The sequence below is a fragment of the Artemia franciscana genome, chromosome 10, assembly GCF_032884065.1.
Source record: "Artemia franciscana chromosome 10, ASM3288406v1, whole genome shotgun sequence".
Taxonomy (NCBI): domain Eukaryota; kingdom Metazoa; phylum Arthropoda; class Branchiopoda; order Anostraca; family Artemiidae; genus Artemia; species Artemia franciscana.
The window spans coordinates 28,461,076-28,488,527 of record NC_088872.1 but is presented as its reverse complement, the minus strand read 5'-3'; the positions used below and the strand labels follow the sequence as shown (position 1 = coordinate 28,488,527).

The 27,452-nt window shown below is 36.7% G+C and overlaps 3 protein-coding genes across 5 annotated transcripts in view; 1 reads left to right on the top strand and 2 right to left on the bottom strand.

Moving 5' to 3' along the window:
- The window catches only part of LOC136032026 (thioredoxin-like protein 1), a 48,353-nt gene extending 33,242 nt beyond the window's left edge, over positions 1-15,111 (bottom strand). The window contains exon 1 of one of the 2 annotated variants that reach the window (XM_065712110.1): positions 14,955-15,111. The gene's annotated coding sequence lies outside the window, so the exon portion shown is untranslated. Of the gene's footprint in view, positions 1-14,871 lie in introns of both variants that reach the window. The other variant, XM_065712111.1, reaches the window with a different exon arrangement.
- Positions 3,846-4,271, bottom strand: LOC136032428 (craniofacial development protein 2-like). The gene has a single exon (XM_065712738.1). The coding sequence runs from the start codon at positions 4,269-4,271 to the stop codon at positions 3,846-3,848; it is 426 nt and encodes a 141-aa protein (XP_065568810.1).
- A 2,099-nt stretch (positions 15,112-17,210) lies between the features above and the next one.
- The window catches only part of LOC136032024 (origin recognition complex subunit 4-like), a 218,236-nt gene continuing 207,994 nt past the window's right edge, over positions 17,211-27,452 (top strand). The window contains exons 1-2 of one of the 2 annotated variants that reach the window (XM_065712104.1): positions 17,211-17,370; positions 26,219-26,354. In XM_065712104.1, coding sequence (XP_065568176.1) covers positions 17,345-17,370; positions 26,219-26,354 — 162 coding nt within the window. In that variant the 5' untranslated portion in view covers positions 17,211-17,344. The remainder of the gene's footprint in view (positions 17,371-26,218; positions 26,355-27,452) is intronic. The other variant, XM_065712102.1, reaches the window with a different exon arrangement.

Sequence of the window (27,452 nt, the reverse complement as noted above, 5' to 3'; positions counted from 1 at the left end):
GTCCCTTGAGGGGTTTTAGACCAGCCTTCTTGAATTTTCAAGATTTATGCAAAAGTTGCAGATGTCTCACAGGTGAAAGGAAATCTATCCAAGCCATGTAGGTAAGACTTCCTGGAAGTTTAAGCAAATCCAAGAATAAAAGCTGCAACCCAATCACATCTACAGAGTGATGTCCTATCTACCTAATAGGAGGTAGTTGAACTATGAATGGTTCAAAAAAAATTTAATTCTGAATCTCTAGGTCTAAGACAATATAACTCATCAGCTTGAAGACTTGCTCATCAACATGAGGCACAATGACTGTGTAATGGGAAGAGATGCTAGTACCCATGCAAACATACAGAGACAATCTTCCAAAGAACGACCAACTAAATGGTTCATTTGCTTTCAAAAAAGCTAGGCATTCAAACTTGGTGTTGTAGTGTGGTCTGCAGCAGTTAAATTTGGTAAATTAAAAACTATTGACTTTGAGTTAAAATCCTATATAGTTCTTTTTTGGTGCAACCTGTCCAGTCACCTCCCCCGAATGGTTCCTACTAGATCTGGTCATGGATAGACGAGAAGGGCTCTGGGACCAGCCTTCCTGAATCTTCAACACTAGTGCAATAGTTGCAGATGTCTCACAGGTGCAGGGAAATCTATCCAAGCCACGTTGGTATGACATCATGGGAGTCAGAGTAAACCTAGGAATAAAAACTGCAATCCAATCACATCTACAGAGTGACGTCCTATCTACCTAATGGGAGGTACCTGATGAACTACCATGACTGGCTCAAAAAATATTTCTGAGCCTCTAGGTCTAAGACCAAATAATATAATTGTTATGAGCTCCAGCTTTTGAATACAAAAAAGTATATCTTTAAAGCAAAAGGCAAGTAAATTTTCTGCAAAAACAAAACACTGCCCTTTGTTTGTGGTCTTCCTAGTTATATAATAGAGAAAACAAACCATTAATTTCCTAACATGCAATTGACTTCCAAGTATGTTTCTTTTTTAGCCTAAAATTCAGAAACAATAAATAATCAACAGTTCGTTGCATCAGATATATGTTTAGTACCAACTTGATTATCTTGTATTGATATATTGATATGTTGTACTTTTCTGGGGAATGCTTCAGAAATTTGATACTATGGAAATTTGGTCCTGTTACCTTTCTGGATGCATTAGCTTTTGTTACAAAGTTACAAAACCATGTTATGCCATTCAAAAACAGATCAACAGTTTTAACACAAGGTTGTTGCATGAACGGTCATCCCTCCTGCAGCAGAAACATTGATGTAGCTTCTTTCAGTATTTGTCCTGTATTTTTGTTTTTTTAGTTAATATTATGTTGTACTCTATCTTCTTGCTTTTAAGGAGTAATGGGTTAGAAAACAAATGAATATATAAAGGTCAAACTCTTTAAGTTGTGGTAATCACCCTGTATCATTAATTATACTTATATTATTATTTGTGAAACATAGTGTTTAGTCCTTACCCCCTGAGTCACTGGTCTCAATGGACAATGTTTTCAAAACTGCCTGTTTGGACAGTGAGAGCAAGTGTGACAACAGTGGCAGCAAAAGTGGAATTGAAATCAGTTGCTCCTGTACTAATAGCAATTACCTTAGACCTTAGATCCTCCTGAGCCATCGGTGGCGCATAGGGCGTCAAAAAGTCTCTCCATTCATCATGAAGCTGTGCGGCTGCAGTGATATCTTCCCATTGCGGAATGAGGGAAATTTTTGCCTTTTTTAGGTCCCGATCATACTGCCTCTGCAGTGTGTGTTTTGGTCGGCCACGTCTTCGTCTTCCTTCAGGCTGCCATTGATACACTCTCGAGGGAAGTCTGTCTTCGGGCATGCGTAAAACATGACCCAAATATGCCCATCTTCGTTTCTTCAAAACTTCGGTCACTATGGGCTGGTTTGTTTTCAGCCAGATTTCCCTATTGGTAATTTTCTGATGCCAGCTGATTTTGAGGATCCTTCGAAGGCAAATGTTTTCGAATCCAAGGATACGTTTCTCAAGTTGTTGGTTGAGTTTCCAACATTCACTGGCGTACAACAATATAGACAACACATTGCTGTTGAACAGACGCAATTTTAAACGAAGTGAGTATTTGTTGCTTCTCCAAATTGGTGTTAGTCTGTTGAAGGCGCCTGATGCTTGTCCAATCCTTCTCTTGATTTCAAATGTTACATCGCCAGTATTTTCTATCCAGCTTCCTAAGTATTTAAATTCTTGGACCTGTTCAACCGATTTATCGGAGCATTGAAGAGTTAGGGGGGAGCCAGATGTGGACATACTTTTTGATTTATCAACGTTGATCGACAATCCGATCTCTAGGGCTTTTTCTGAGATTTCATCAAATATCAGCTGTAATCGATCTTTGGCGTCTTCTAGTAGTACTATATCATCTGCAAAGTCAAGATCTGCGAGTTGTTTGTTGTTGACGTTTACTCCATAGCCCGTAGACTGTCTGAGTACATAGTCCATAACTATTATAAATCAAAGTGGTGATAATACACATCCTTGCTTGACACCAGTCATGATTTTCAAGTATCTTGTAACTCCGTTTTCTGTTCGAACACAGCATTCTGTTTCTTTGTACAGGGCGATAATCAGTTCTACTATCTTGGGGGGTATTCCATAGTATTTGAGGATTTTCCATAAGATTTCTCGGTCAACCGAGTCAAAGGCCTTTTCTAGGTCAATGAAAAGAAGATATAGCTTTTTATTCCATTCCTTTGAGTCGTCAACCAGCATTCTCAGTGTGAAAATTAGGTCTTCACATGATCTTCCAGGTCGGAAGCCGTGTTGTTCATCACGAAGATATTGGTCCAGTTTCTGCTGTAGGCGTTGTAATATAATAATTGACAAAAGTTTACTAGGTATCGACATTATGTTAATACCTCTCCAGTTGCCACAAACAAGCGCATCGCCTTTTTTGAAGAGCCTAATAATGGTTCCTTTTGTCCAGTCACTGGGCACTTTCTGTTCACTCCATATCTGAGTTAGTAGCTCAACCCAAACTGTCACGCAGTCGCAGACTAAAGTTTTCAGCATCTCAGATGTAATGCCATCTACTCCTGGCATTCTTCCGTTCCTTAGCTTTCTGACAGCGGCTATGATTTCTTCTGGAGACGGTGGTTCTTCATTTACATTAAGAATCATAAATGGAGTGTCAGGAATTAGATCTTGGTCATTTATTCTCAGTCTATTTAGTAGGTTCTCGAAGTGGGTTGCCCACCTCTCGTCAATCATCAAAGGGTCTGTCAAAAGGGCTCCATTCTCGTCCTTTACTAGATTAGTCCTGTTTCATTCAGTCCTGTGTAATCCTTTCTGTTCAATAAATTACCTCTTGTCGGTCCAGGCACTCTTCTTTACTTGTTTGTCTATTTCTCTATATGAGACTTGCAGAACAATTAATTCAGATGCGTCTGAGGCCGCCAGAATGGAAAGTTTGGCTGATTTTCTTGCATCAATTAGTTTCCAGGTTCGTTCGGAAATCCATCTTTCTTTCTTTTTCTTCTTATAGCCTAATTTCTGCTCTGCAACTTCTCTGTACGTGGTTTTAAGTTTCTCCCACATGCGTTCGACATCAGTCCTTGGTTCTAATTCTGATTGCAGGGCTTCAAATCTATTTGAAAGTTCTAATTGGAACATTCGTGCTGTTTCCTTGTCGTTCAGTTTCTCAACGTTGAAGGGTTTTTGTGTTGTCGGTTTATTGTTTTTTCTGTGTCGCTTTTAACTTTAGATGGATCTTAGCAACCATGAGGTTATGGTCTGATTGTATATCAGCGCCTCTGTAGCCTCTCACGTCGAGTAGACTCTTCCGCCATTTGCGTGAAAAGAGGAGGTGATCAATTTGATTGCACGTGCGGCCCATCTGGTGAAGTCCATGTATATTTGTGAATGGTCTTGTGTTGAAACAATGTACCTCCTATGACAAGGTTGTTGTTCAGGGCGAAGTCGACAAGTAGCGCTCCGTTTTCGTTCATATCACCTATTCCATGTTGTCCCATGACTTCAGGACAGTAATTGTGACAAGATCCTACTTTCGCATTGAGATCACCTACGACACATATGATATCGTGTCTAGGAATTTCTGCAACAACACTTTGTAGTGTTTCATAAAAGTTGTCTTTCTCTATTTCATCCGCTTTGTTAGTTGGTGCATAGCAGGCAACGATTGAGAGTTTTCCATGAGCTGACCAAAATCGTGTGTAAATAATTCTTTCGTTTACATGTGTCCATTTTAGCATCGCTCGCCTAGCTGCGGGTGACATCAGTACACACCTGCTTGGCGTCTGTTTTCATGTCCGCTGTATGTGAGGACGTAGCCATCTTGTAGGGGTTCCATCCCGCTACCAAGCCATCTAGTTTCACTAATGGCTGTTATGTCTATATTGTACTGTATCACTTCTTTCAGTATCTGTTCAGTTTTTGAGATCTGGCTCATCGTTCTCGCATTCCAAAATCCGAGCTTCAGTTGTTGCTTTGTAGTCAAAAATCGGGTCCGGGGGCATGCTGAGGTTGTTAGGGAAGTAGTAGTCATATCCGAGGCTAAAGTCGACAATTCAGTTGCTGATTTCTTTTTGCAGGGACAGGTAGCAAGCCTATCGCCCAATCCTCTTCCTTTTGTAACCGGACTTGGGACCGGCTATGGTGGAATCCATGTTTTTTTACATAAATTCCAATACTCTTGCTCCAAAACTTAATGAACTGAAAGCTGTGTGCTTTGATCTTGATACAGACCTTGATATAGATCTTGCTATAGGAGAAGTATTAGAACTTAAAGGTTTTTTCAAATGAAAGTATGATATGGAGAATTTTCCAGGCTGAATCTTGTGCAACTTAAGTGGGGAAAACTCTATGGAAGATTTTGTTGTAGGGGGTAGGAAATTATCAGTGAGGGGGAGCCAGAGTTACCAGCATATTTGAAAAACAATCAGAAATTGAATTAAGAAAAAACAGTTTGTTCAACTGAAAGTAGGAGCAACATTAAAAATAAAAAGGAACAAAAATTATTACATTACATGAAGGGGATGCCCCTCCTCAATACCTTCCTCTTTGCACTAAAGTTTTACTGTTTTTTTCCCAATTTTTTTAAGAACAACTCCTGAAACACAAGGGCCGTTTAATAAGAATATAAAGCTTCATAGAAAGCGCTAGAAACTTTAGTATAAACAGCAAGGCATTGAGGAGGGGGGGTAAGCCTTTAATGTGTGGAATAATTTCTGTTCCCATTTTGAGTTTTAATGTTGTTCCTTACTTTCAGTTGAGAAAACTTGTTTTTTTTTTATTTATATTAGAACCTGCTTATGTTTGTATGCTATGATTGTTTATTTAATATTTGTCTGTTCCGGGCTTCATTTATTCTTTGATATAAATTTCAGGTCATTTTAAATTTGAATTATTATAGGACTTTATTTCTGCTTGTCTTAAGTTTGATATGGCTCATTACTATTCTTCGAAAATCTTCTTTTTTGGAAATTTTTTTAATTAATCATTGTAAAAACCATAGAGCCTGGGATGGAGGAATATTCAAAGAGTTTGGCATGTTGTACATTTGAAACAATGCAGATTCAGGAGTTTCAGCAGTGAGAGCGAGTGTGACAACAGTGCCAGTGAGAGTAGCAGTACAAGTGGAATTGAATTCAGTTGCTCTTGTACTAATGACAATACTGCTAAAATAATAGACATAAATAAAAAAAAACTCTATAAAAAACATGTTTTTTACACAAATTCCAATACTCTTCTTCCAAAACTTACTGAACTGAAAGCTGTGGGTTTTGATCTTGATATAGACGTTATTTGTCTTTGTGAAATTTGCCCTAAAAACTCAGTGTCAAAATTAGAAGAATCTCATATCCAAATCCCTCAATTCAGTCTGTATAGCAATTTGGATAACCCTGACTGTTGGAGAGGAGCAGCAATATATTATAGAACTGAACTGAGTGCTGAAACTGTGAGTTACTCTTTTCTGTTTATTCTAACAGTAGTTGGTTTGAGTATGTCTGTTTGAAATTCCATGTTGGATATGAATCATTTATAATAGGTTTTGCTTACTGAAGTCCATCTGCCCCTGATAAATTTATTTTACACCTAGCTGTATCTGATTTAATATCTAAGATGAACGCCCATGAGCATTCAAAAATCTTTCTGTTTGGAGATTTTAATATGCCTGATGTTAAGTGGGTTGAAGGTATAAGATTCCCTGCTGAAAGTAGCTCCTCCTGTGTCACTACTAAATTCCTCACTGACAACCTACTGACACAGATTGTTGACCAGGCAACATGACCAGCAACAACAGGCACCAGCAACAACCCTCCTAACTAGACTTGGTAATGACAAATGACCCTGAACAAATCATTTCTACTTCCTATCACACAACAACTGGAAGCAGTGCCCACATGTGTATCTTGACTAAGATACAAGTGAACTTCAAGAAGTAAAATAGAGTAAAAAAAATCCTTTACCAATTATGAATTGACAGCAGAACACATCAAAGGTAAAATGGGAGAGTGTGGTAGTGGACAGTGGTAGCATAGAAAAAAGCTGGGAGGTATTTAAGACAGTAGTCCTAGCTGCAAAAAACAAACATACCTGGGTATACTGGTCACCCTAGCCAAAAAGACTCCCCTTCCTATCCAAAGAAGTCGAAAGGGCTAGAGAAGAGCATGGACCAAATACATAAGTGCAGATATGATAACCACTATGACACATTCAAGAAATGCAGAAACAGGCTAAGAAATTTGACTTGGAAGATTTTAAAAAACCACAAGGGGGCTTTGCAGCTGACACAAATCAGAATCTAAAGGGATTCTGGTGCCATGTCTTAGCAGCTAATCCCTCTAGACATGATATCCCAGATCTCATGAAAGAGGATGACACACAGGCCTGAGAGGCTAAAGAAAAAGCAGAGTTGCTCAAATTTAGCTTTGGTACAAATTTCTCCACTCAGCCCATAGCAAACGCTCCACCCACTTTACCAGAGCAATTGATCCAAGAACCAATGTACATTGGAAACTATAAGTACAGAGAATGTTCTGAAAAGGCTTAAAAGACTGGATGCAAATAAAGCTACTGGGCGAGAAAACCTACAGCCCAGACTATTAAAAGAAGCAGCTGAACAAATTGCTGAGCAGTGATGTTTGGGATGTCATTTACTTCCAAAGTGCTCCCAAGTGACTGGAAGCAAGCCAAAACCAATCCCATCTTCAAGAAAGGGAGAAAGGACCAATCCAGTATTTATCACCCTATAAGCCTTATTTCTTTTGTATGCAAGGTCCCTGAGAGCATCATAAATGATGCACTGGTCTCTCACCTTGAAAGAAATCAGCCACTTTCAAAAAGTCAGCATGGTTAACATAAAGGTCACTATATCAACACAAACCAAATTGAATCATATGACTTCATGACCAGACTCTAGGATGACGGCTTTCTGGTGGATACCATATTGTCCTATCAAGCAAAAGCCTTTGATAAACTACAGCATCAACTTCTTCTCCTGAAACTAGAAGCATACAGGATGCATGGGGATATAATTGCCTGGATTGAAGCCTTTCTTACAGGAAGAACTCCAAGGGCAGTGGTTTATGATGCCACTGGTAAAACTGTTTATTCTGATTAAATTCATGTCATTAGTGGAGTTCCACAGGGTGCAATCCTGGGGCCCATGTTGTTCAGCTGTGCAACTCACCTGAAAAACCCACCAATGAGAGCTGCAAGCTCTTAGGACAGGTCCAAATTAGCTCCAATCACTGGACAATGCAAGAAGATTAAGACAAACAACCTAAATGGTCATCTGAGTGGGGTTTTCAGTTCAACATGTCTAAATGCAAAGTCCTTCATCTTGGACACAACATCCCTAGAAAACCTTACCATATTGGAGATGACCCACTTGAAGCTGTAAGTAAGGAGAATGACCTGGGAGTTATTGTTGATAACAAGCTCAAGTTCCACAGCCACACACAAACTCAAGCTGCTAAAGCAAACCAAGCCCTAGGGCTCATAAAATGAACATTTATCACCAGGAAGCTGTGTGTGGTCAAGAAGCTGTACAAAGCTATTGCAAATCAACACATGGGATTTGGAATGACCCTAGCATCTCCTCATAATAAAATGGATGTTAAAGCACTTAAGAGGGTCTAAAGGGAAGCAACAAAGCTCATATAAGCTTTGATAAACAAGCCATATGAGGAATCCCTTAAACTCCCCACCCTAGTCTATCAAAGGAAGAGAGGAGATCATTACTTGCAAACTGCTAGAAAATTACCTCTCAAGCCAAGTTTTCTCCTCATCCCTTGCAAGTACAACAAGAGATCACACAAAGAAGCTGCAAGTCCCCCATTTCCATAAATGTCAACAAGAGCTAAGAGTTCATATGGCACTTGTGACAAAGCAAGAAGAGCTAAGAGCCAAGAAATCATATGGTATGAGCTCTAACAAAATTCTTTGAATCAATAGATTGATATAAAAAGGAAAATAAGAGGCTTAATGCCAGTCAGGATTTAAAATAAGAGCTATGAGTCATGATGTCCTTCTAAATATCAAAATTCATTAAGATCCGATCACCCACTCGTAAGTTATAAATACCTAATTTTTTCTAATTTTTCCTCTCCCTTTAGCCCCCCAGATGGTCGAATCTGGGAAAACGACTTTATCAAGTCAAATTGTGCAGCTCCCTGACACACCTACCAATTTTCATCGTCCTAGCACGTCCAGAAGCACCAAACTTGCCAAATCACTGAACCCCTCCCCCCAACTCCCCCAAAGAGAGTGAATCCAGTACGATTCTGTCAATCACGTATCAAGGACATTTGTTTATTCTATCCACCAAGCTTCATCCCGATTCCTCCACTCCAAGTGTTTTCCCAAGATTTCCCCCTCCAACTCTCCCTAATGTCGAAAGATCTGGTCGAGATTTGAAATAAGAGATCTGAGACATGAATTACTTCTAAAAATCAAATTTCATTAAGATCCGATCATCTATTCATAAGATAAAAATATCCCAATTTTCATGTTTTCCAAGAATTCCGGTTTCCCCCTCCAACTCCCCCCAATGTCACAGGATCTGGTCGGAATTTAAAGTTAGAACTTTAAAGCACAAGATCCTTCTAAATATCAAATTTCATTAAGATCTGGTCACCCTTTCGTAAATTACAAATACCTCAATTTTCAAAATTGCCCCCCCCCCCCAATTCCACCAAAGAGAGCAGATCCGGTCCGGTTATGTCAGTCTCGTATCTTAGACAGGTTTCTATTCTTACCATCCAGTTTCATGCTGATTTCACTGCTTTAAGTATGTTCTAAGATTTCCAGTCCCCCCAACTGCCCCCCCCCCAATTACGCTTGATCCGGTTGAGATTTAAAATAAGAGATCTGAGTTACGAGGTCCTTCTAAATATGAAGTTTCATGAAGATCCGATCTCCCCTTTGTAAGTTAAAAATACATCATTTTTTCTTATTTTTCAGAATTAACCCCCCCCCCCCCCAATAGAGCGGATCCGTTCCGGTTATGTCAATCACGTATGTAAGACTTCTGCTTATTTTTCCCACCAAGTTTCATCGGGGATCCCTCCAATCTAAGCGTTTTCCATGATTTTAGGTTCCCCCACCCGAAACTTCCCCCAATGTCACCAGATCCGGTCAGGATTTAACATAAGAGCTTTGAGACACAATATCCTTCTAAATATCAAATTTCATTGAGATCCGATCACCCGTTTGTAAGTTAATTAAATAAAAAAAAACAAGTTTTTTAAATGAAAGTAAGGAGCAACATTAAAACTTAAAACGAACAGAAATTACTCCGTATATGAAAGGGGCTTTTCGTCCTCAACGCCTCGCTCTTTACGCTAAAGTTTGACTCTTTCTCTTAACTCTACATTTTAAAACAGTAAAAAACTTTAGCGTAAAGAGTGGGGCGTTGAGAAGGAAAAGCCCCTTTCTGTTTGTTTTAAGTTTTAATGTTGCTCCTTACTTTCATTTAAAAAACTTATCAATGCATATTGTGATTTTGGCTCTCCGCAGAGGAATAATTAAAACGAAATTTGTATATTTATTTTTTTTTTGGCTAAATGGCTTTCTCATAATTTTGATCGAATGACTTTGAGAAAAAAAGAGCGGGGGAGGAAGCCTAGTTGCCCTCCGATTTTCGGTTAATTAAAAAGGCAACTAGAAATTTTAATTTTTTACGAATCTTTTTATAAGTAAAAGATATATGTATAACTTATAAACTAGCTTACGTAAAGAACTTTTGTATTCTCATGTTTTTATTACATATATGAGGGGGTTTGCCCCCTCGTCAGTACCTCGCTCTTTACACTAAAGCTTAAATTTTGTCCCAATTCATTAAGAATGACCCCTGAATCACAAAAGCCGTAGAATAAATAGTTGAAATTACTAAAAACACTTTAGCGTAAAGAGCGAGGTATTAGGAGGAGGAGAGCCCCTTATATGGGTAATAATTTCTGTTCGTTTTAAGTTTTAATGCTGCTGCTTACTGCCAGCTGAAAAAAAAAAACTTTTTCATATTTATTTTTTCATTGTTTTTTTTAAGTAATGCTAGTAAATCCTGCACTCCCCTCATGGAAATTTTCTCTCCCCCTGACAAATTCCTCGATGGAAAGTTCCCCCAGCATATCCCCCTCTTCTCAACCCCTGCCTCCAACCAAAAAATCCTCCTGAAAACGCCTGTACACTTCCCCATAACCATTACTATATGTAAGCACTGGTCAAAGTTTTGAACTTGTAAAATGGCTATCTCAGAATTTTGATCTGTTGACTTTGGGAAAATAATTAGCGTGGGAGGGGGCCTAGGTGCCCTCCAATTTTTTCGGTCACTTAAAAGGGAACTAGAACTTTTCATTTCCGTTAGAATGAGCCCTCTCGCAACATTCTAGGACAACTGGGTCGATACAATCACCCCTGGGAAAAAAACAAAACAAACAAATAAACATGCATCCGTGATCTGCCTTCTGGCTAAAAATATAAAATTCCACATTTTTGTAGATAGGAGCTTGAAAATTCTACAGTAGGGTTCTCTGATACGCTGAATATGATGGTGTGATTTTCGTTAAGATTCTATGACTTTTAGGGGGTGTTTCCCCCTATTTTATATAATAATGCAAATTTTCTCAGGCTCATAACTTTTGATGGGTAAGACTAAACTTGATGAAACTTATATATTTAAAATCAGCATTAAAATGCAACTCTTCTGATGTAGCTATTGGTACCAAAAACCCACTTTTTTTCGAGTTTTGGTTACTATTGAGCTGGGTTGCTCCTTACTACAGTTCATTACCATGAACTGTTTGAAAATACCTCATTTTTTCTAATTTTTCAGAATTAACCCCTCCCCCAACTACTCCACAGAGAGCGGATCCGTTCTGGTTATGTCAATCATGTATCTAGGACTCGTGATTCTTTTTCCCACCAAGTTTCACCCAATCCCTCCACTCTAAGTGTTTTCTAAGTTTTAGGTTTCCCCTCCCCACTCCCCCCCAATGTCACCAGATCCGGTCGGGATTTAAAATAAGAGCTCTAAGACACGATATCCTTCTAAACATCAAATTTCATTGAGATCCAATCACCCGTTTGTAAGTTAAAAATACCTCATTTTTTCTAAAGTTTCAGAATTACCCCCCCCCCCCAACTACCCCAAAGAGAGCGGATCTGTTCCAATTATGTCAATCATGTATCTGGGACTTGTGCTTATTTTTCCCATTAAGTTTCATCCCAATCCCTCCACTCTAAGTGTTTTCCAAGATTTTAGGTTTCCCCCTCCAACTCCCCCCAATGTCATCAGATGCGGTCTGGATTTAAATAAGAGCTCTGAGACACAATATCATTCCAAAAATCAAATTTCATTAAGATCCCATCACCCACTCATAAGTTAAAAATACTTCATTTTCTCTATTTTTTTAATTAACCAGCCCCCCATTCCCCCCCCCCCCAGATGGTCAAATCGGGAAAACAACTATTTCTAATTTAATCTGGTCCGGTCCCTGATACGCTTGCCAAATTTCATTGTCCTAGCTTACCTGGAAGTGCCTGAAGTAGCAAAACCAGGACTGACAGACAGACAGACCGACAGAATTTGTGATTGCTATATGTCACTTGGTTAATACCAAGTGCCATAAAAACTGGCAGTTCTTCTCTGTGCATACTGTCCCTCACTAGGAAAGCCTCTCAAAAGCCACTATCAAGTCTGAAACCATAGATGCATTCAAGAAAGGAGTTGATCAGGACTGGGCCAATGCAGAGTGTAGGCTAACCTGGGATGCCAAACCATAGTCATGTCACACCAACAGCAAGATGTTCCACAAGAGGCTCATCACTACCTTATCTTACTGGACATGTACTTTAAGGTGATAGTTGTAGGATAATATTGGGGAAGGTTTTAGGTATTTTAGAGAGCAAATTATCAAGTATATCCAGGTAATCTAGCACTTGGTTTGAAGCAGAAGCATTTCCTGCAACAAAAACATAGCTTTGTTGTTGATCATGAGAGAATTAATTCTTGCTAGGGATTGAAAAGTAAATTCAGTGATAGCTGAGGTTTGGATAGTTCTCAACATATTTCAGTACTCTTGTTATGCAATAGCAAAGTTTAATTTAGAGAAAATGCACCCTTGAATATAAATGTCATGAAAATACTTTTGATTAGAATAGCTTATTGAATGTGTAATGGCTTTGTTATAAATGAGTGCTGGAGTATTTTGCTCATGAATAATTGGTAAATTTGCAGTTCACCATATAATTTATCTAGGATGAAAGTGAAAACATCACTTGATCCCTTTTCTTAACCCTTTCATAGTTCAATACTTGTATTTTGGGCAAAGGGCCAACCCTATTTTGAGCCCTTACTGAGACCCCAAAAGGTAAAACAGTCCATAGTTGACAAAAGTTTAACATGTTGCTTTAAAAGAAACTGTCAAGTGAGGGAAAAAAAAACAATTTACAGAAGGTTCAGGAATGGTAATTATTATTTTCTATAGTCTCAAGGGTACAATGTTATTAAGAAAACAAATGTGCAGATTTTTTTAAAACAAAGAGCTTGAAACCCCTTAAACATGACACTACAGCAAAACCAACATAATTTTTGAAGGGTTTCATGCTCTTCTTAAAAATGTCTGATATTCAATGCATACTTATATTAAAAATAAAATAGTATGTAACAGTAAAATTCTAGTTTAGTGACTTCTTGCTATCTTGGAAAGGGGTTAAGTTAGGAAAATGAAACTTTCAGGGATGGGTCTACAGGCTAAAGTATGTCCCAGGAAGGTATTTTGAAGTACCTACCTCTACTTCCTCTTCCTCTTGAGGGTCCTGACCTTTGATGACCTTTAAAAATATATACATTATAAAAGTGAAACCTTGCAAAATAGATCTTCTGCTTGAATGAAGCACAACAAAACTGGGTAAAATTCTAGTTAATTGACTTCTTGCTATCTTGGAAAGGGTTTAGGTTAGGAAAATGAAACTTTCAGGAATGGGTCTTTAGGCTAAAGTATCTCCTGGGAAGGTATTTTAAAGTACTCACCTCTGCTCCTTCTCCCTCTAGGCCCTGAAATTTGCCTACATGACAGGTCTATACCTATTGAAATTTTGATAAAACATTATTTTACCTTAATTTTGGTTACTAGTTGCTTTTTCTCTGCCTTTAGTTCTGAAAATGCAATTCCTGTTATTTGAATAGAATTTTGAGCCATATCAATGGGTTTTTTTTTCCAAATTTAGGAAATATATTTGAGTATCTTTAAAACCTTATAAAATGGAATTGAGCAAAGTTATGAAGCTGAAAAATTTTTTGTTGTAGCCAACTTCAATTAAGCAGAAGATCTATTTTGCAAGGTTTTACTTTTATAACACACATTTTAAAAGGTCATCAAAGGTCAGGGCCCTCTAGAGGAAGAAGGAATGGATATAGTTGCTTCAAAATACCTTCCTGGGACATACTTTAGTCTGTAGATTCATCCCTGAAAGTTTCATTTTCCTAACCTAAACCATTTCTGAGATAGGAAGAAGTCAATTAACTAGAATTTTACCCAAAATTGTTTTCAGCTTCACAACTTTGCTCAATCTTAATTTATAAGGTTTTACTGATATGCAAATACATTTCCTAAATAAAAAAAACAAAAAAAACATTGATTTGGCAAAGAATTCTGCTCAAATAGCAGGAATTGCATTCTCAGAACTAAAGGCAAAGAAAAAGCAGCTGGTAACTCAAAATTAAGGTAAAATGTTGTTTTGTCAAAATTTCAATAGGTATAAACATGTCATGTAGGCAAATTACAGGGCCCTCTAGAGGGAGAAGAAGTGGAGGTGGGTACTTTAAAATACCTTCCCAGGATATACTTTAGCCTGTAGACCCATCCCCAAAAGTTCCATTTTCCTAACCTAACCCCTTTCCAAAATAGCAAGAAGTTACTAAACTTGAATTTTACCTCCAACTATTTAGACTAAGGACAAAATACTAATTTTCCCTGAATTGGCTACAAATGACAAATTTTTTCCCATAAGCTGGCTTTTCAGGATCATAGGCTAATTTCAACTTTTGGGGACCATAGGCTGGTTTGAGCTGTTTAAGTGATCAAAATGGAATTTGCCCCAGAAGCCAATATTGAATTATGAAAGAGTATAAAAAATGTACCAAGTGTTATATTTACTTTTATCCTAGCTAAATTATATTGTAAACAGCCATCTATAGAATAATTTAATTATAAGCCAGCCTATGGGTATGTTTATAATCCCATTTTTCCAATCCTTTACAAGTTATGATAGCTTAAAGATGCAATTTCCCCCAGAGGCAATTATTGAATTATGAAAGAGCATAAAACAGCATCAAGTGATGTAGGCCTAGGATATTAACTTTCATCCTACCTATATTAAGCTGTATACCGCTAATTTATCTATTTTCTTAAGACTTGAAATACGTGAAACTCCTTGTGTTCGACTAAACTCACATGTAAACAATGATTTTCCAAAAAATACTTCAAACAAATTAGGCCTAAATTCAAAGATTTTCTTCTTCTGTTTCAGCAAACAAGCGCTTTTCAGTCAGAGAGACTATTCAGCCCTTTTCCTTTCGATTCACGCTGCGAGATGAACAGAGCTACTGAATTGGTTGCTTCTTATTTATGTCGAATCTGCTGTTATCTATCTTGAATCCAAGAAAACGAATATACGTTTATTCGAAAAACGAATATAAGTTTTTCAGGAAAGATTTTTGTCTCCTACTTCGAGGAGTCTTCTCTAAGTCCCGTGACAATGAGAGCTGGAAAAGTGCTTTTTGTCCTAGAAAGTGTGACAAGTGTAAAGTTTTGATATCCATACCAAACTGGCTGGAAAGATTAGGAGATGTTCCAGATTAGGAGCCAGTTTTGCGGCAACGGCTCAGTCGCTGAAAGGCTAGCTTGAATAACGAAATAGTATACAGGTCCATAGTAACCAGTCGCCAGCCCAATGGAACAAAATTTAACTATGAAGTTTAAAATTCTAAGGACAGGATTCTTTCCCCTCAAATCAACGAATATAGCTTTATATCTTTTAATAATTGCTCACTTCAAAGTTTATTTTTTCTTTGCAACTAGAAACATTGGAATTTCACGTGTCCACTCAGTTCACTGTCTTTTTTTTCACCGCTGCTTTTCAGGCCCAGTGACTGAAAGTAATTCAGTAAACCCCAAGAAATGGAAAACATATTTACACGTTCAAATGCATAATTTCCGAACCTTTCAACTTTATTTAACAAAATGGCTATCTTAAAATTTGGATGGGACGTGTTTGGGTAAGTGGTGGGCGCGGAAGGGGGGTTAGTTGCTCTAAGACCACTTTCTACTATTAAAAAGGGCATTAGCCCATTCATTTCCGAATTGAATGATCCTTTTTAAAGCTTTTACGACAAGTCTTTTGATACAAAGTGCCCTGATCTAAAGAACAACAAAACAAGAGAAAATAAATACATTGTGCCCCCCTTACGCTTTACATAGGAAGCGCTGTTGCGCTGCCTAAGATACTTTGTTACTCCGATATTGTTGCTTTGAAGTTGTTACTTTGATGCTATTTTTGAAACTTCGATGAAACTTTGATGATGGAAAAGATATGGTTTAAATGGGGAATGTTAAGAAACTTAAAACTTTGGCTATAAAAAGCGAACAGAAGTTAAATAAAAACTTTCCAAGAAAGAAATTTTTCAAAGAAAAGTAAATGCTATCTCAAACTAAAGATCAGCAGAGTTAAAACTTATAATATTTCAAACTCAAAACGATTAGAAATTACTATTAAATAATAAATGAAACCCAAAACGAGCTAAAATGAAATAAACAATCATAGCAAACTAGCTTACAACATTTACCGATATAAATGAATAAATACATCTTAAGACGACTAATATTTAAATTAAATATGCAAATCAAGCTTAAAAATAACTATAAAATCAAATTTTAAAATGATACATTCCGACAATAATGTTTAAATAGTGCAAATACCGGTGACCTGATACGATTTTCTCAGCCACAACCGCTATGGTTGCATCGTGATAAATAATTATATTACATTTTTTCTTAAACAAGAAAAAATAACTTGCGCGTCAGATCCTTCCGAATTTCAGCCATCCTTGGTTTATGTTCTCCCCCTCGACTGCATAAAGATAAAGCCAAATGCACTTTGACCCAAAACAAACCTACAAAAATATACCTTTTAGATGCTCATTAGGTGCTCACCAGGTTCATCCGTCCAAGTGAGCGTTCCAAATTTACTGCACAAATGTCTTCATGATTGAGTTGACAGATGGACCACAGTGATTTGACGTAGGAAAATTTTTAATGGTTGAGCCTACAAACTGCTTTATTTGGAAGTGTGTATACCCTTTTATCTATTCTTCAGTGGCTTCCAAATTCGCTAGGAGACACTGAGGTGAAGAATCAAAAAATGTACAATCCATTTGAAAGCTATTGGGCAACGCTTCGAAGAAGGAAACAAAATATCGTGATGATGAGTGGAGAGGAGTGTTTACTTTAATTTCATGTACATTTAAAAAAAAGTTTAACGGTAATTTTTTGAATATTTAATGAACAAGTGACAAAATAGATTAATTGCCTCATTAGGAAATGAAGTTTCTAATTTCAATAATTGTTCAAAAAAGTGGGAGTGGCTGCGTGCCCTCAGATTTTTTATCTTCACTGTTCTAGTAATAATCACTCTTTTCGGACGTTAATTTCCATCGCTCGAATCTAGAGTCTGAAACTCACGGAATACCTAATTTAAAATTTTTGAAATTACAAAACCTGCATATGGTTCCTATTTTGAGAAGGAGGCAAATTGCACTTGTGTCCAGTTTGAATAACTCATTATAATGAATATTGTAGAATCGCTCTTAAGGTAGGCCATGAGTTGAAAGATAACCTCTCTTTAAGTTGAAATGTTAGAAGAAAGTTTTCTTTGAATGCACTAAGCTAATTTCAACTAGCCTAGTCCTAATCACCAGCCAATCTCAACTATCTAAATCGGTCACTAAATTCATAATTTTTCATATAGGCCTAATTTGTCTAGAAAAAAGTGAATACATTATTTGATGCCTTTTATATGTTCTTTCCAAATATAGCCTAATAATTGCTTAAATTACCTTAAATCACAGCTTGGAGTGAAATAAGGACTTTTGATCATGTTGAATCACTCCTTGTGATGACAGTTGCATACATGGTTGATTAGATTCTGGTGCATCCCAGTCAAATCTCCATGGTTTGTCACTCCACTCAGCATTGTCCTTTTTGAATCAAGGGGTGACCAGGATGGTCCCCACCTCCAGACATGTGGGACAAAGACATACCAGTTCTTTGTAGAGCTTGGTGATTACATGTCTACTTCTGCTTGTAATGCTGTGTTTAATGATGCCTTGGGCTTTGCTAGCATTTGCTGAGATCTTCTGTGAGTGGGAGCTGAATTTCAACTGGGAGTTGACAACAACTCCAAGGTCTCTCTCCTCCTGAACATGCTCTAGTATATGGTGACTCCCAGGGTTTTGGGTCATAAGGTACTGTTGGTTGGGGTTGTTGCGTCTGAGGTGTATAACCTTGCATTTTTCAGCATTGAATTTCAGCAACCATCTTTTAACCCAGGAGCACATGTGGTTAAGATCAGTTTGGAGGGATTGGAGGGCAGAAGGGTTGTTGGCAGGACCTATGCATTTTGAATTGTCCTCATAAAGAGTAGTTTTGTAAGGCCTAGGGCAAATTCCATTTTGAACCCTCAATGGGGCCCCAAAAGGTAACATTATAGTTTACTGACTGTGGTGTGAAGTTGAAATACCAAATTAAAAACAAACATAAAAATTAATTATAGTAATTTCTATGAAACATAAAAATTAATTAAATAATAATGATGAACTTGGAGTTTTCACATAATTTAGCCAGGATGAAAATGAATAGATTGGCCTACTTAAGCCTTTTTATGCTTTTTCATAATTTAATAACTGGCCCTGGGAGAGATTATATTTTGAGGCTTTAATGGGGTTCAAAACAGTTCATAGTAACCAAAAGTGTAAGATAATGTTTGTAAAAACTGTCTAGTGAGATAATTACCATTTGTTGCTGATTCACAAATGTTAATTGCTATTTTCATTACTTTTAATGCTAAAATTTTATTTCAGATGCAAGTTTAGTTAGATTAAAAAAAAAAACCAGCCAGAAACACCTTGGAAATAGACATCACAGCAAAACAGCAACATCATTAAGATTCATATATATCTATAAATCATCTATATCTATAAATCATTTTTTGGTGATAGACCTAATTTTTTTTCTAAATTTCTAAAAATTCTCATTGAAATGATTGCAAAAATGGCAAAATATACAATATATGCTCTATCTATAAATAATGTATATTGCCTTATGTGTAGTCTAAGGCTATTATTGGTGCCATTAGAAGAAGGGGGGGGGGGCTGTTTCATATTGTCAGAGTAATGAATAGGCCTATTATATTTGAAATTCTTAATCTAGAAGTAATAGTTGTAAAATGTTTTGATTAGTGCTTTCAAATGTAATTTAATAACAAGTGGCTATTGTATACTAAATATACAAAATCAATTGCAACAAGCTTATTGAATGAAGGCCTAGAATCTTAATTGTTAGTGAATTTGGAAAAAGAGCAACCAATATAAGAATACTCAGTGCAAAAGCATAAATAGAAACTCAAGTTCAGAAAGAATACTCAGTGCAAAAGCATAAATAGAAACTCAAGTTCAGAAACTTTCAGAAATATAGATGGTGAAAAGTATTGCATATCACTTTTTTTTTCAAATCTTGTAAACAAGAATACAATGAATTACAGAAATTTATATTATTTAGGAACATGGTTGAAAATGGAAACAAAGTTGACAATCTATTATTGCTATTTTCGTTTATTTATGTATTTAGCCTGGGGCTATGTTTGGTGCCATTAAAGGGGAACAACATATTTTTTCACAGTAACAAGCATTATATTTCAAATTTACATCAATGAGGGAATTTAATAGAACTATTATTTTGTTATTATAATGGCTCCTTCTGAAGAGCTCTAATCTTATGGTGGCATCCATATTATAATGGGGATTGAAGCTTTTGTAAAAGTAACAACCATTATGTTTGTAATGAACATTGACTGGGTAATCAAATAGTAGCCTTCTGTTCTTTTTTATTATTGTATTTCCCTTAGAAGAGGCAATAAAATACATTTACCATGCAGGAAATGCTGTAACAACAAGATATTAGTATTAGTCCCCAATTAATACTCTTTCTAAATGTAGGTAACATTGTTGTCTATTGGCTCTTCTGAAAGAAATGCCATTAAGACAGAAGATTGGGACATTTTAATTACTAATATGCTCTATTTCCAAATACAATGTGTATACATAGGCCATAGACAAAACCACAAAAAAATGCTTCAATTACAAAATTCTTATTTTATGTTATGCAGAAAGTTTTTATTAATGAGTTTTTTTTTATTTCCTTGGATTTTCATATCATGTTAAATAACATATTTATTCAACTATTTTCTTTCTTTTGTGATGAAGTAACAGTCTACCCAAGGTAAATAATCAAAATATCTGCTAACATAGGAATATGACAATTCAAGCAATGAGAGACAACAGATAAATATATTTTTCAGGACTATATCTGGCAACATTAGGCAGAGGAATTGAGTGCATGATCACAGCAGCTGACATTATATTTGGAAATATTGTTTATATAGGGTTCAAATGGTACCATTCTTCTGTTATTTTAGTATTTCCTTCAGAAGAGCCTAGCTAAAAGATATATAGATATTTTAGATAGAAGAGCTAGATAACAATTTTACCCAAAATAGGTGTTTTAGATGAGTGTCAAATTTGAAAAAAAGAAAATCTTAGAAAATGATAATAAATACTATTTGAAACAATCATAGATACTTTCTTAATTCATTCCTAAAAGCTCCATTTCACCCTTTCCCTTGATGGATAAACATACACGCCACTATATATTTCCCCAATATGTTTTACAGTTTTGGATAGTTATAGTATCCAATTTATCTGTATGTCAACATTAGGCATCACATTCATTTAATTATGTGTTTTGGCCACTTGCTGTTAAGCAAGTATAGTGAGAATATATACTTACTTATTTTATTCCTAAAAGTGCATTGCTTCACTTTATTCATGTTTTTTCGTTTAAAATATTCCATTTTCAGTCATATGAAATATTTTGAACATTCTTCCAGGAGGAGTCTTTCAAATATACTGTTTAGAGATTGCCATCAAAAGCTTATTTTGAGAACCATGGTGAACTTTGATTTCAAATTGAATCAAATTAATACAACACCTATCAATGAATGAATGAAACCTCCCTAAAAATAGAAATTAAAATAGGTAATCACATCTAACACAAAGGTAGCAAATGCTAACATAGATAAAGAACTGAATCCATAACAATTAGGAATTAAAATGAATGATCAGGTCAGACTTAAAATCAATCAATATCTATATTGCCCCAAAACACACAAGGGTTCAATATGGAGTAGATGAGAAGACAAAAAAAAGAAAAAAAAAAGAAAGAAGTACACACTCACAATGAAGACTATACTACCAAGAATAGATTCACACATTTCTACTAATACATAGCAGGATGGAGGCTGTTTGTCCTATCAAGCCTTGAAAAATAGCATCTGAGTTTCTGCCCAGCCATGGTTAGTGGCTCAGTTAACCTGTAGGCTGACATAAGTCTTTTGTTTCTAGCCCATAGGGGTATGCACAAGAGAAATTTCGCAAAACAAAAGTATACAGATCTAATAGTCTTTTTACCAGTAGCTGTAAACATGTTCCAAAATGGAGTCAATGCCAGGACATGAGGCATTGCAAAAGCATTGTCGACATGGGCAAGAATATGCCTGCTGTTTCTCACTCAAATGAGAGATAAGGAGAGCCCTTGTCGTTTTTACACTATCCCCTATTGGGAGACCAAGATACTTAATGCAAGCAGATAACTGGACACTGATTCCCTAACTGTACACATCCAACGTCAATGTCAGATTTGCTGAAAGCAAGAACCTTGCTCTTTGAGGTGTTGAAAATGAGACCAATTTTGGTATATTCCCTACTAAGCCCAGAAGAATTGTCCTCAACAGACTATACAGTTCTACTTAAATTCAGGATGTTGTCAGTGTAATTGAGCATGGAAAGGTCCAAACCTTTAAAAACAAAACTAATTCTAGTGTTTCTGGGGTGCAACCAAACTATTATTATACAATGGTGGCAAAGTTACCCCACCCTGGTGGAGATCTTTCCAAACTCGAATTACAGCTTTACACATTACATAACAATGATGAGTAGGTACTATTGCAACAACACATGATCTTGCATAGAGATTTTCATTTACCAGCACAATTGAACAATCAAGTCTTGGCTGCTGTGCGCAATACAGCAGATGGAAATGCACACCAGAATTGAAAGCACAAGAGACATCATGAGCTGCAAGGACAAGAAACTTGCCACTATTCTTTATATACATCAGAACATTGGCAAGTATATAATGCATGTGTTCCCAACTATAGTCTTCCTTAAATCCAAAACGGATTGTCCAGAGTTGAACAAGCCTTATTTACATCCCTAATCACTAGTAACTCCAGCAATTTGCATAGAACAAAAGAAACTATTACAGACCTATAAGAACAACATTGCTGGCTATCTCCATCTTTTTTTAGAACATGAGTCAATGTAGAAACACAAAAAGAACCAGGGACAATACCAGAATTAAAAATGACTTGGTAAAACAAATGTAGATACTGCACAGCAGCTTATGACTTGTATATAATCAATGAAAATAGCTTTTCCCCTGATGAATCTCCAAATTTCGTTTGAATTAGTTGCAAGACGCTCGTTCCTGCAGTCAATAATCTCAGCTTTGTGATTGGCAAGACACTTAGCAAAATGATGTTTGACATATAACTGTATGTCATTAACACCACCAGATTTTGGGTGGTCACAATCATTCCATATTTGGTGCCAAACTTTGAAGATTTGCAACTTTGCTGTAAAGCCTGATTTATTGAAAAGTCAGGTTTTTCTGAACCCTGACAACTTTATGTACAGGAACGGCACACCACATTGCATGTGTGATTTCACTGCAGTAAATGTTGAATAAATTTTTTTCTCTGACTTTGTGAGTTATGAGGGTTGTTGCAGCAGTTGGAAAGGGATCTTAATTTTGTCAAGTGTGGCATCAAGCTCTGCTTTATACACAACAGCATTTATTTTCTTCCAATTGCATTTGAATTCCCATTTCCATTCTCATCTTTTTTAAAGAGAACACTATCAATAGAAAAAGAAGTGGAGATTTGTAAATGATCTAATCCCAATGTGCTAAAGTAAGCATTGCTTGAGCCATTCGCAGTCACGCTATTTGAGTAGAGCATGAAATCAAGCGTACTCATCATTTTGGAGTTATGGATATACATATATGAATGGTCATTTGGGACAACATACAGGTTGGACAAAGCAGGCAGAAGTATTTGAGATCTTGAGTGATCTGTCACTGAGAGGTTGCAGTTCATGTCTCCAGCAAGGATAAACACAATGATATGCATAGACACATTGCTGAAAGGATTTAGCAAGCTTTATTGTTGCACAGGAGGCCTTTTCTTTGGAAGCCAAGTGCTTGCAATAAGTTGGTAAGTAGCAACAATATACAATCAGATTTGAAACTCTTATACCAAGGAAACACTCGTTCTTGACAAATTTTGATGCCAAAAGGTGAGATATTGAGTGATCTATCACTGAGAGGTTGCAGTTCATGTCTCCAGCAAAACAACATAATGAGATGCATAGACACGCTGCTGCAATGATTTAGCAAGCTTTATTGTTGCACAGGAGAACTTTTTTTTGGAAGCCAAGTTCTTGCAATAATTTGGTAAGTAGCAGCAATGTACAATCAGATTTGAAACTTTTATACCAAGGAAACACTCGTTCTCGACAAATTTTGATGCCAAAAGGCGATAAATGATTAGTATTGCCAGTCTGCTGGAAGGTTTTCCTCTGATCGAATTCTTAGCTGGCACTGTGAAAAGGTAAGTTATCTCATTCACTTTTAACAGGGAAAGCAAGTCAGATGAAAGGAAATGTTCTTGTAGACACAAAGCATTGTTGCAAGACATCAAGCTTTCAATCATTGGAATTTCAATGACTACACCAGCATTCAGATTCCATGAAGACACTTTTGGCAATGAGTTGGTCATTGCTTTATCATGAGCTCTCTGGCTACAGGGCACTTAGCACTTTAGCCTGGACGGTGTGTCTGCTTACAGAGAGCACACTTCAGTGCAACAAAGCAGGGTTTATCTCTATTGTTTGCATGATTGCCACTGCAACAAGAACAGCAAACAGCGTTTTTACAGTCCTTAGCAGCGTGACTGTACTCTTGGCACTGAAAACACCTCATTAGCAAATACCAATACATGTCTTTTTGGAAGCGCTCGTAGCCCAGAGTTGTTGGGTTGTGCATTGCTGCTTGTAAATTGTCTTTATTTTCAGAGACAAGCTTGTATGAGCGAGTTTGTCGAATTCTCTTGGCTTTTGTGCAATTCCTAATCATTGAACATAGGTTGTTCTGTGATACCTCATTGGAAATATGTCTTATAATACCACAATGAGCAGGATCTTCAGACGAGCATCAGTGTCTGCAACACTGTTTAGCGCTTCAGCGAGAGACTTTGCTGCATCACTATCATCGAGTAGCACACCCCACTCTTTGATAAGAGGCCTCAGGTTTCTCTATATGGGTGCAGCATTCACCAGAAGACCCTCAAGATACTCATTGCAACTGCTGGTCTTTTTGAGTCCTTTTGGAGGTTGTTTGAGAACCACAGAGTTAGAAGGTTTTACTGTACCCAGAAGATTTGTTGCAGTTGCACCTGCAGTCACACTAGCTTTATTTTGTGCTGATCTGAAAAAGTTTAGGTAGTCAATAAGATTGTCTACAGTAAAATGAAGCTCATTGACCTGGCAAGTCAGTGTGGCTCTAACCTCCCCTGACAATATGGGTTCCTTGTCAGGCTCATGGATTACACACTTGGGGAGGACTGCTCTCTTCTCGTCACAAGTCCCGATGGCTCTTATCAAATCAGCCACCATGTCCTGGGGCTTAACACAATCAGTAGAACGAGTAGACAAAGCGGTTAACTGCCATAATTCATCCTTTGCCATATTCAGCATATCAGCTTTGAAAAACTGTACTGCCTTTGCCACTATTTCATCATGCTCGTTACCTGCTTTGATTGCTCAGAAGACAAAGTTCAAAACGGAGCTATAAACCAAGTCTGGCTTCACACTGGTTTTTTCCCTTTTGGAGTGAAATGGCCTCTGATGCAGTAAGCAAAATCAGTGGGTGGTCTGATTCAGATGCAAAATCACAGAGTGACAGTTCAAGCAGTGTCCGGGGGAGGAGCAAATAGTCATCAGAGAATACTGAAAAAACCAATGAACAAAAGAAGTGTAAGGACCCCCTCACCTATTCCCTGCAATTTGTGGGTAACTGAATACCGGCGGGTAAAATACAGAACTCCTGAGGGTTCCTTCCCATCTTCTGCTTGTTCCCTGTAAAAAAATCAGCACCTTAGTGATACGGGAGCAAAGATGGAGCTCTATAAAATTGGCAATATATATGACATACCAGTAGATGGCGCTGGTGAAAATACCCAGAGAGAAAGACCTCTTCTAGGAATTAGAAAAGATCTTTGAAATTAATTTAACTATAAATCTATCTTTGGAGGGCAGAGATAAATATGAAAATAACCTTGAAGTAATGCAATAGCTTTATCCCATTAACAGAAAAGAAGCAAACAGCCACAATAGCTCAGGAAATAGCATAGATGGTATATATAGTCGCAATAAATGAACAGAAACTGCAAAATAAGAGTAGGATTACTGTTAGCAGCCTCATACATGATCTTGTTAATTCAAGTTGATACAATACCTATCAAGGAATAAATGAAACTCCCCCTAAAAAAGAAATAAAAATAAATAATCAAATCAAACACAGAGGCAACCAATACTAAATAGATAAAGAAGTGAATCCATAACAATTGGGAATTAAAATGAATGGTCAGGTTTCACTTAAACATGAACAGAAATTGCAAAACAAGAATAGGATTACTGCCCCACTCCCCTTTACTGCCAGACCTTTTAAAAGTGCAAATAGTTGTCAATAAAGCGGAATGACACAATAGCCACAATAGACACAATAGTGGTTAATTAGTCCATGTTGTCTTTTGTTAATTTGAATTTTTTTTTCTTTGCTGTTTATCGTTTTTGTTTTTGTTGATTTATAATACTCCGTACTTTGTGTTTTTTATACTTTTACGGGTAATAAAGTTCATTCATTCATTCATACTTATTTATTCAAATTTTTGTTGATTTTGGGCTTTATTTATTCATTGATATAAATTTCTGGTTGTTTAGAGTTACATCATCACAAGGCTTTATTTCTTTGTGGCTTAGGTTTTGATGTGGTTCTTTACTTTTCTTTGAAAACATCTCTTGTTTTTTAAAAGTTAGCATAATGTAAAAGACAATATGTTTTGCTCCATCCTTTTGTCCCTCACAAAAAAATATGCATAGACTATAAATGGATCCTGTTTTAATTGTTTTTGCTCCCCTTGTTTGAGCTGTAAGGAAGTATACATACCATACAAATATTTATTTATATATATACATGTATGTATATAGTTTCAGGCCAGAAACCAATATTCTACAGTCTCACCCATGTTGGAAGCCCCTACATGATCTTGTTAAAAAAACTGTGGAATGTTTGGAAAGTAATTCTATTTTGATGGTTGGACCTGCTGGATGTGGCAAAACAACTGTATGTATTTAACTCGCTCTTTCTTGTTGTAACCTAGAATAGATGACGTAGAAACCAGAGTCTTCCTAAACATTAAAATACTATTTGTCGAAATGTTAGTATGTTGTAATATGGGATATAAGTTTACCTACTAAGCCAAAATCCAGTTGTAAAAATTTCCGTAAGATGCTGGAGTCCAATGCTTAAAGTTGAAATATGACAGTCTGTCTAATCAAAATGGAACAGAATAGCTGCATGGCCAGCTATTTGCCTTAACTTTCGTATCAGTAGCCCAGTAGATGCTCCTCTGAGTTTGTCTTTCCATTCCCAATCACGAAGGTTTTGTTAAAAAATAAATTACAGGTTCTTTGATAACTTATGTGATATTTACTATTCTACTTGGTTATTATTCACAAAGATAAGCCAATAAGACGGTCAACAGGAACCCAATACACAGAAATAAGTTTGGGCTTCAGTCCTCCCAAAAAAGGCCATAGAAAGGGTCAAGAGCATTCCCTCTTGATGGGATGAAGTTTATATCTTTAAGTCCTTTGGTCAAGAGAATCATAATGCACAAAGAAAAACGCAAACAATATTGGCTCTTATGGGAATGGTCCCAAAAGGGCAAAAAAACTTTTCTTTGAATGGCTTAAGACTTATGCTCTCCAGATCGCGGACACTTTCTATCTGAAAATGTCCAAAATCTTTTTATTTGATTGGTTTGAAATATGTCGCTAATTCCTTGAATGAAGGAGACCCGACTTCACAGAAAAATGAAAAAAATATTGCTTCGCCTGAAATTTAGGGCCAAAGCATGGTCAATAAACTTTTTTCTGAACATATTGAAACTTAAAATGTACGTCTCTAATCAAAATACACTACAACATAAAAAAAACTTTGAAGTTGGGGGCAAGGTCCCCCTTTTAAAAACGGGGCCAAAAATAGGCCAGAAAACATTTTTAGAATGCCTTGAAACTTTCAAAGGTCATTGCCTGGTCTAAGGGGGTGCATAGTCTGCCACCCAAACATAATATATCAAGTGTATGGTCAAACTTGACTTCTTCTCGAAATCTGCTTTAGATTAGTGTTGTTTCAATGAAATCTTTAAAATTATCCCAT

Bases quoted from the DNA above. Each gene is read 5' to 3' on its own strand.
- LOC136032428 (XM_065712738.1), bottom strand. From the start codon at position 4,271: ATGTCACCCGCAGCTAGGCGAGCGATGCTAAAATGGACACATGTAAAC.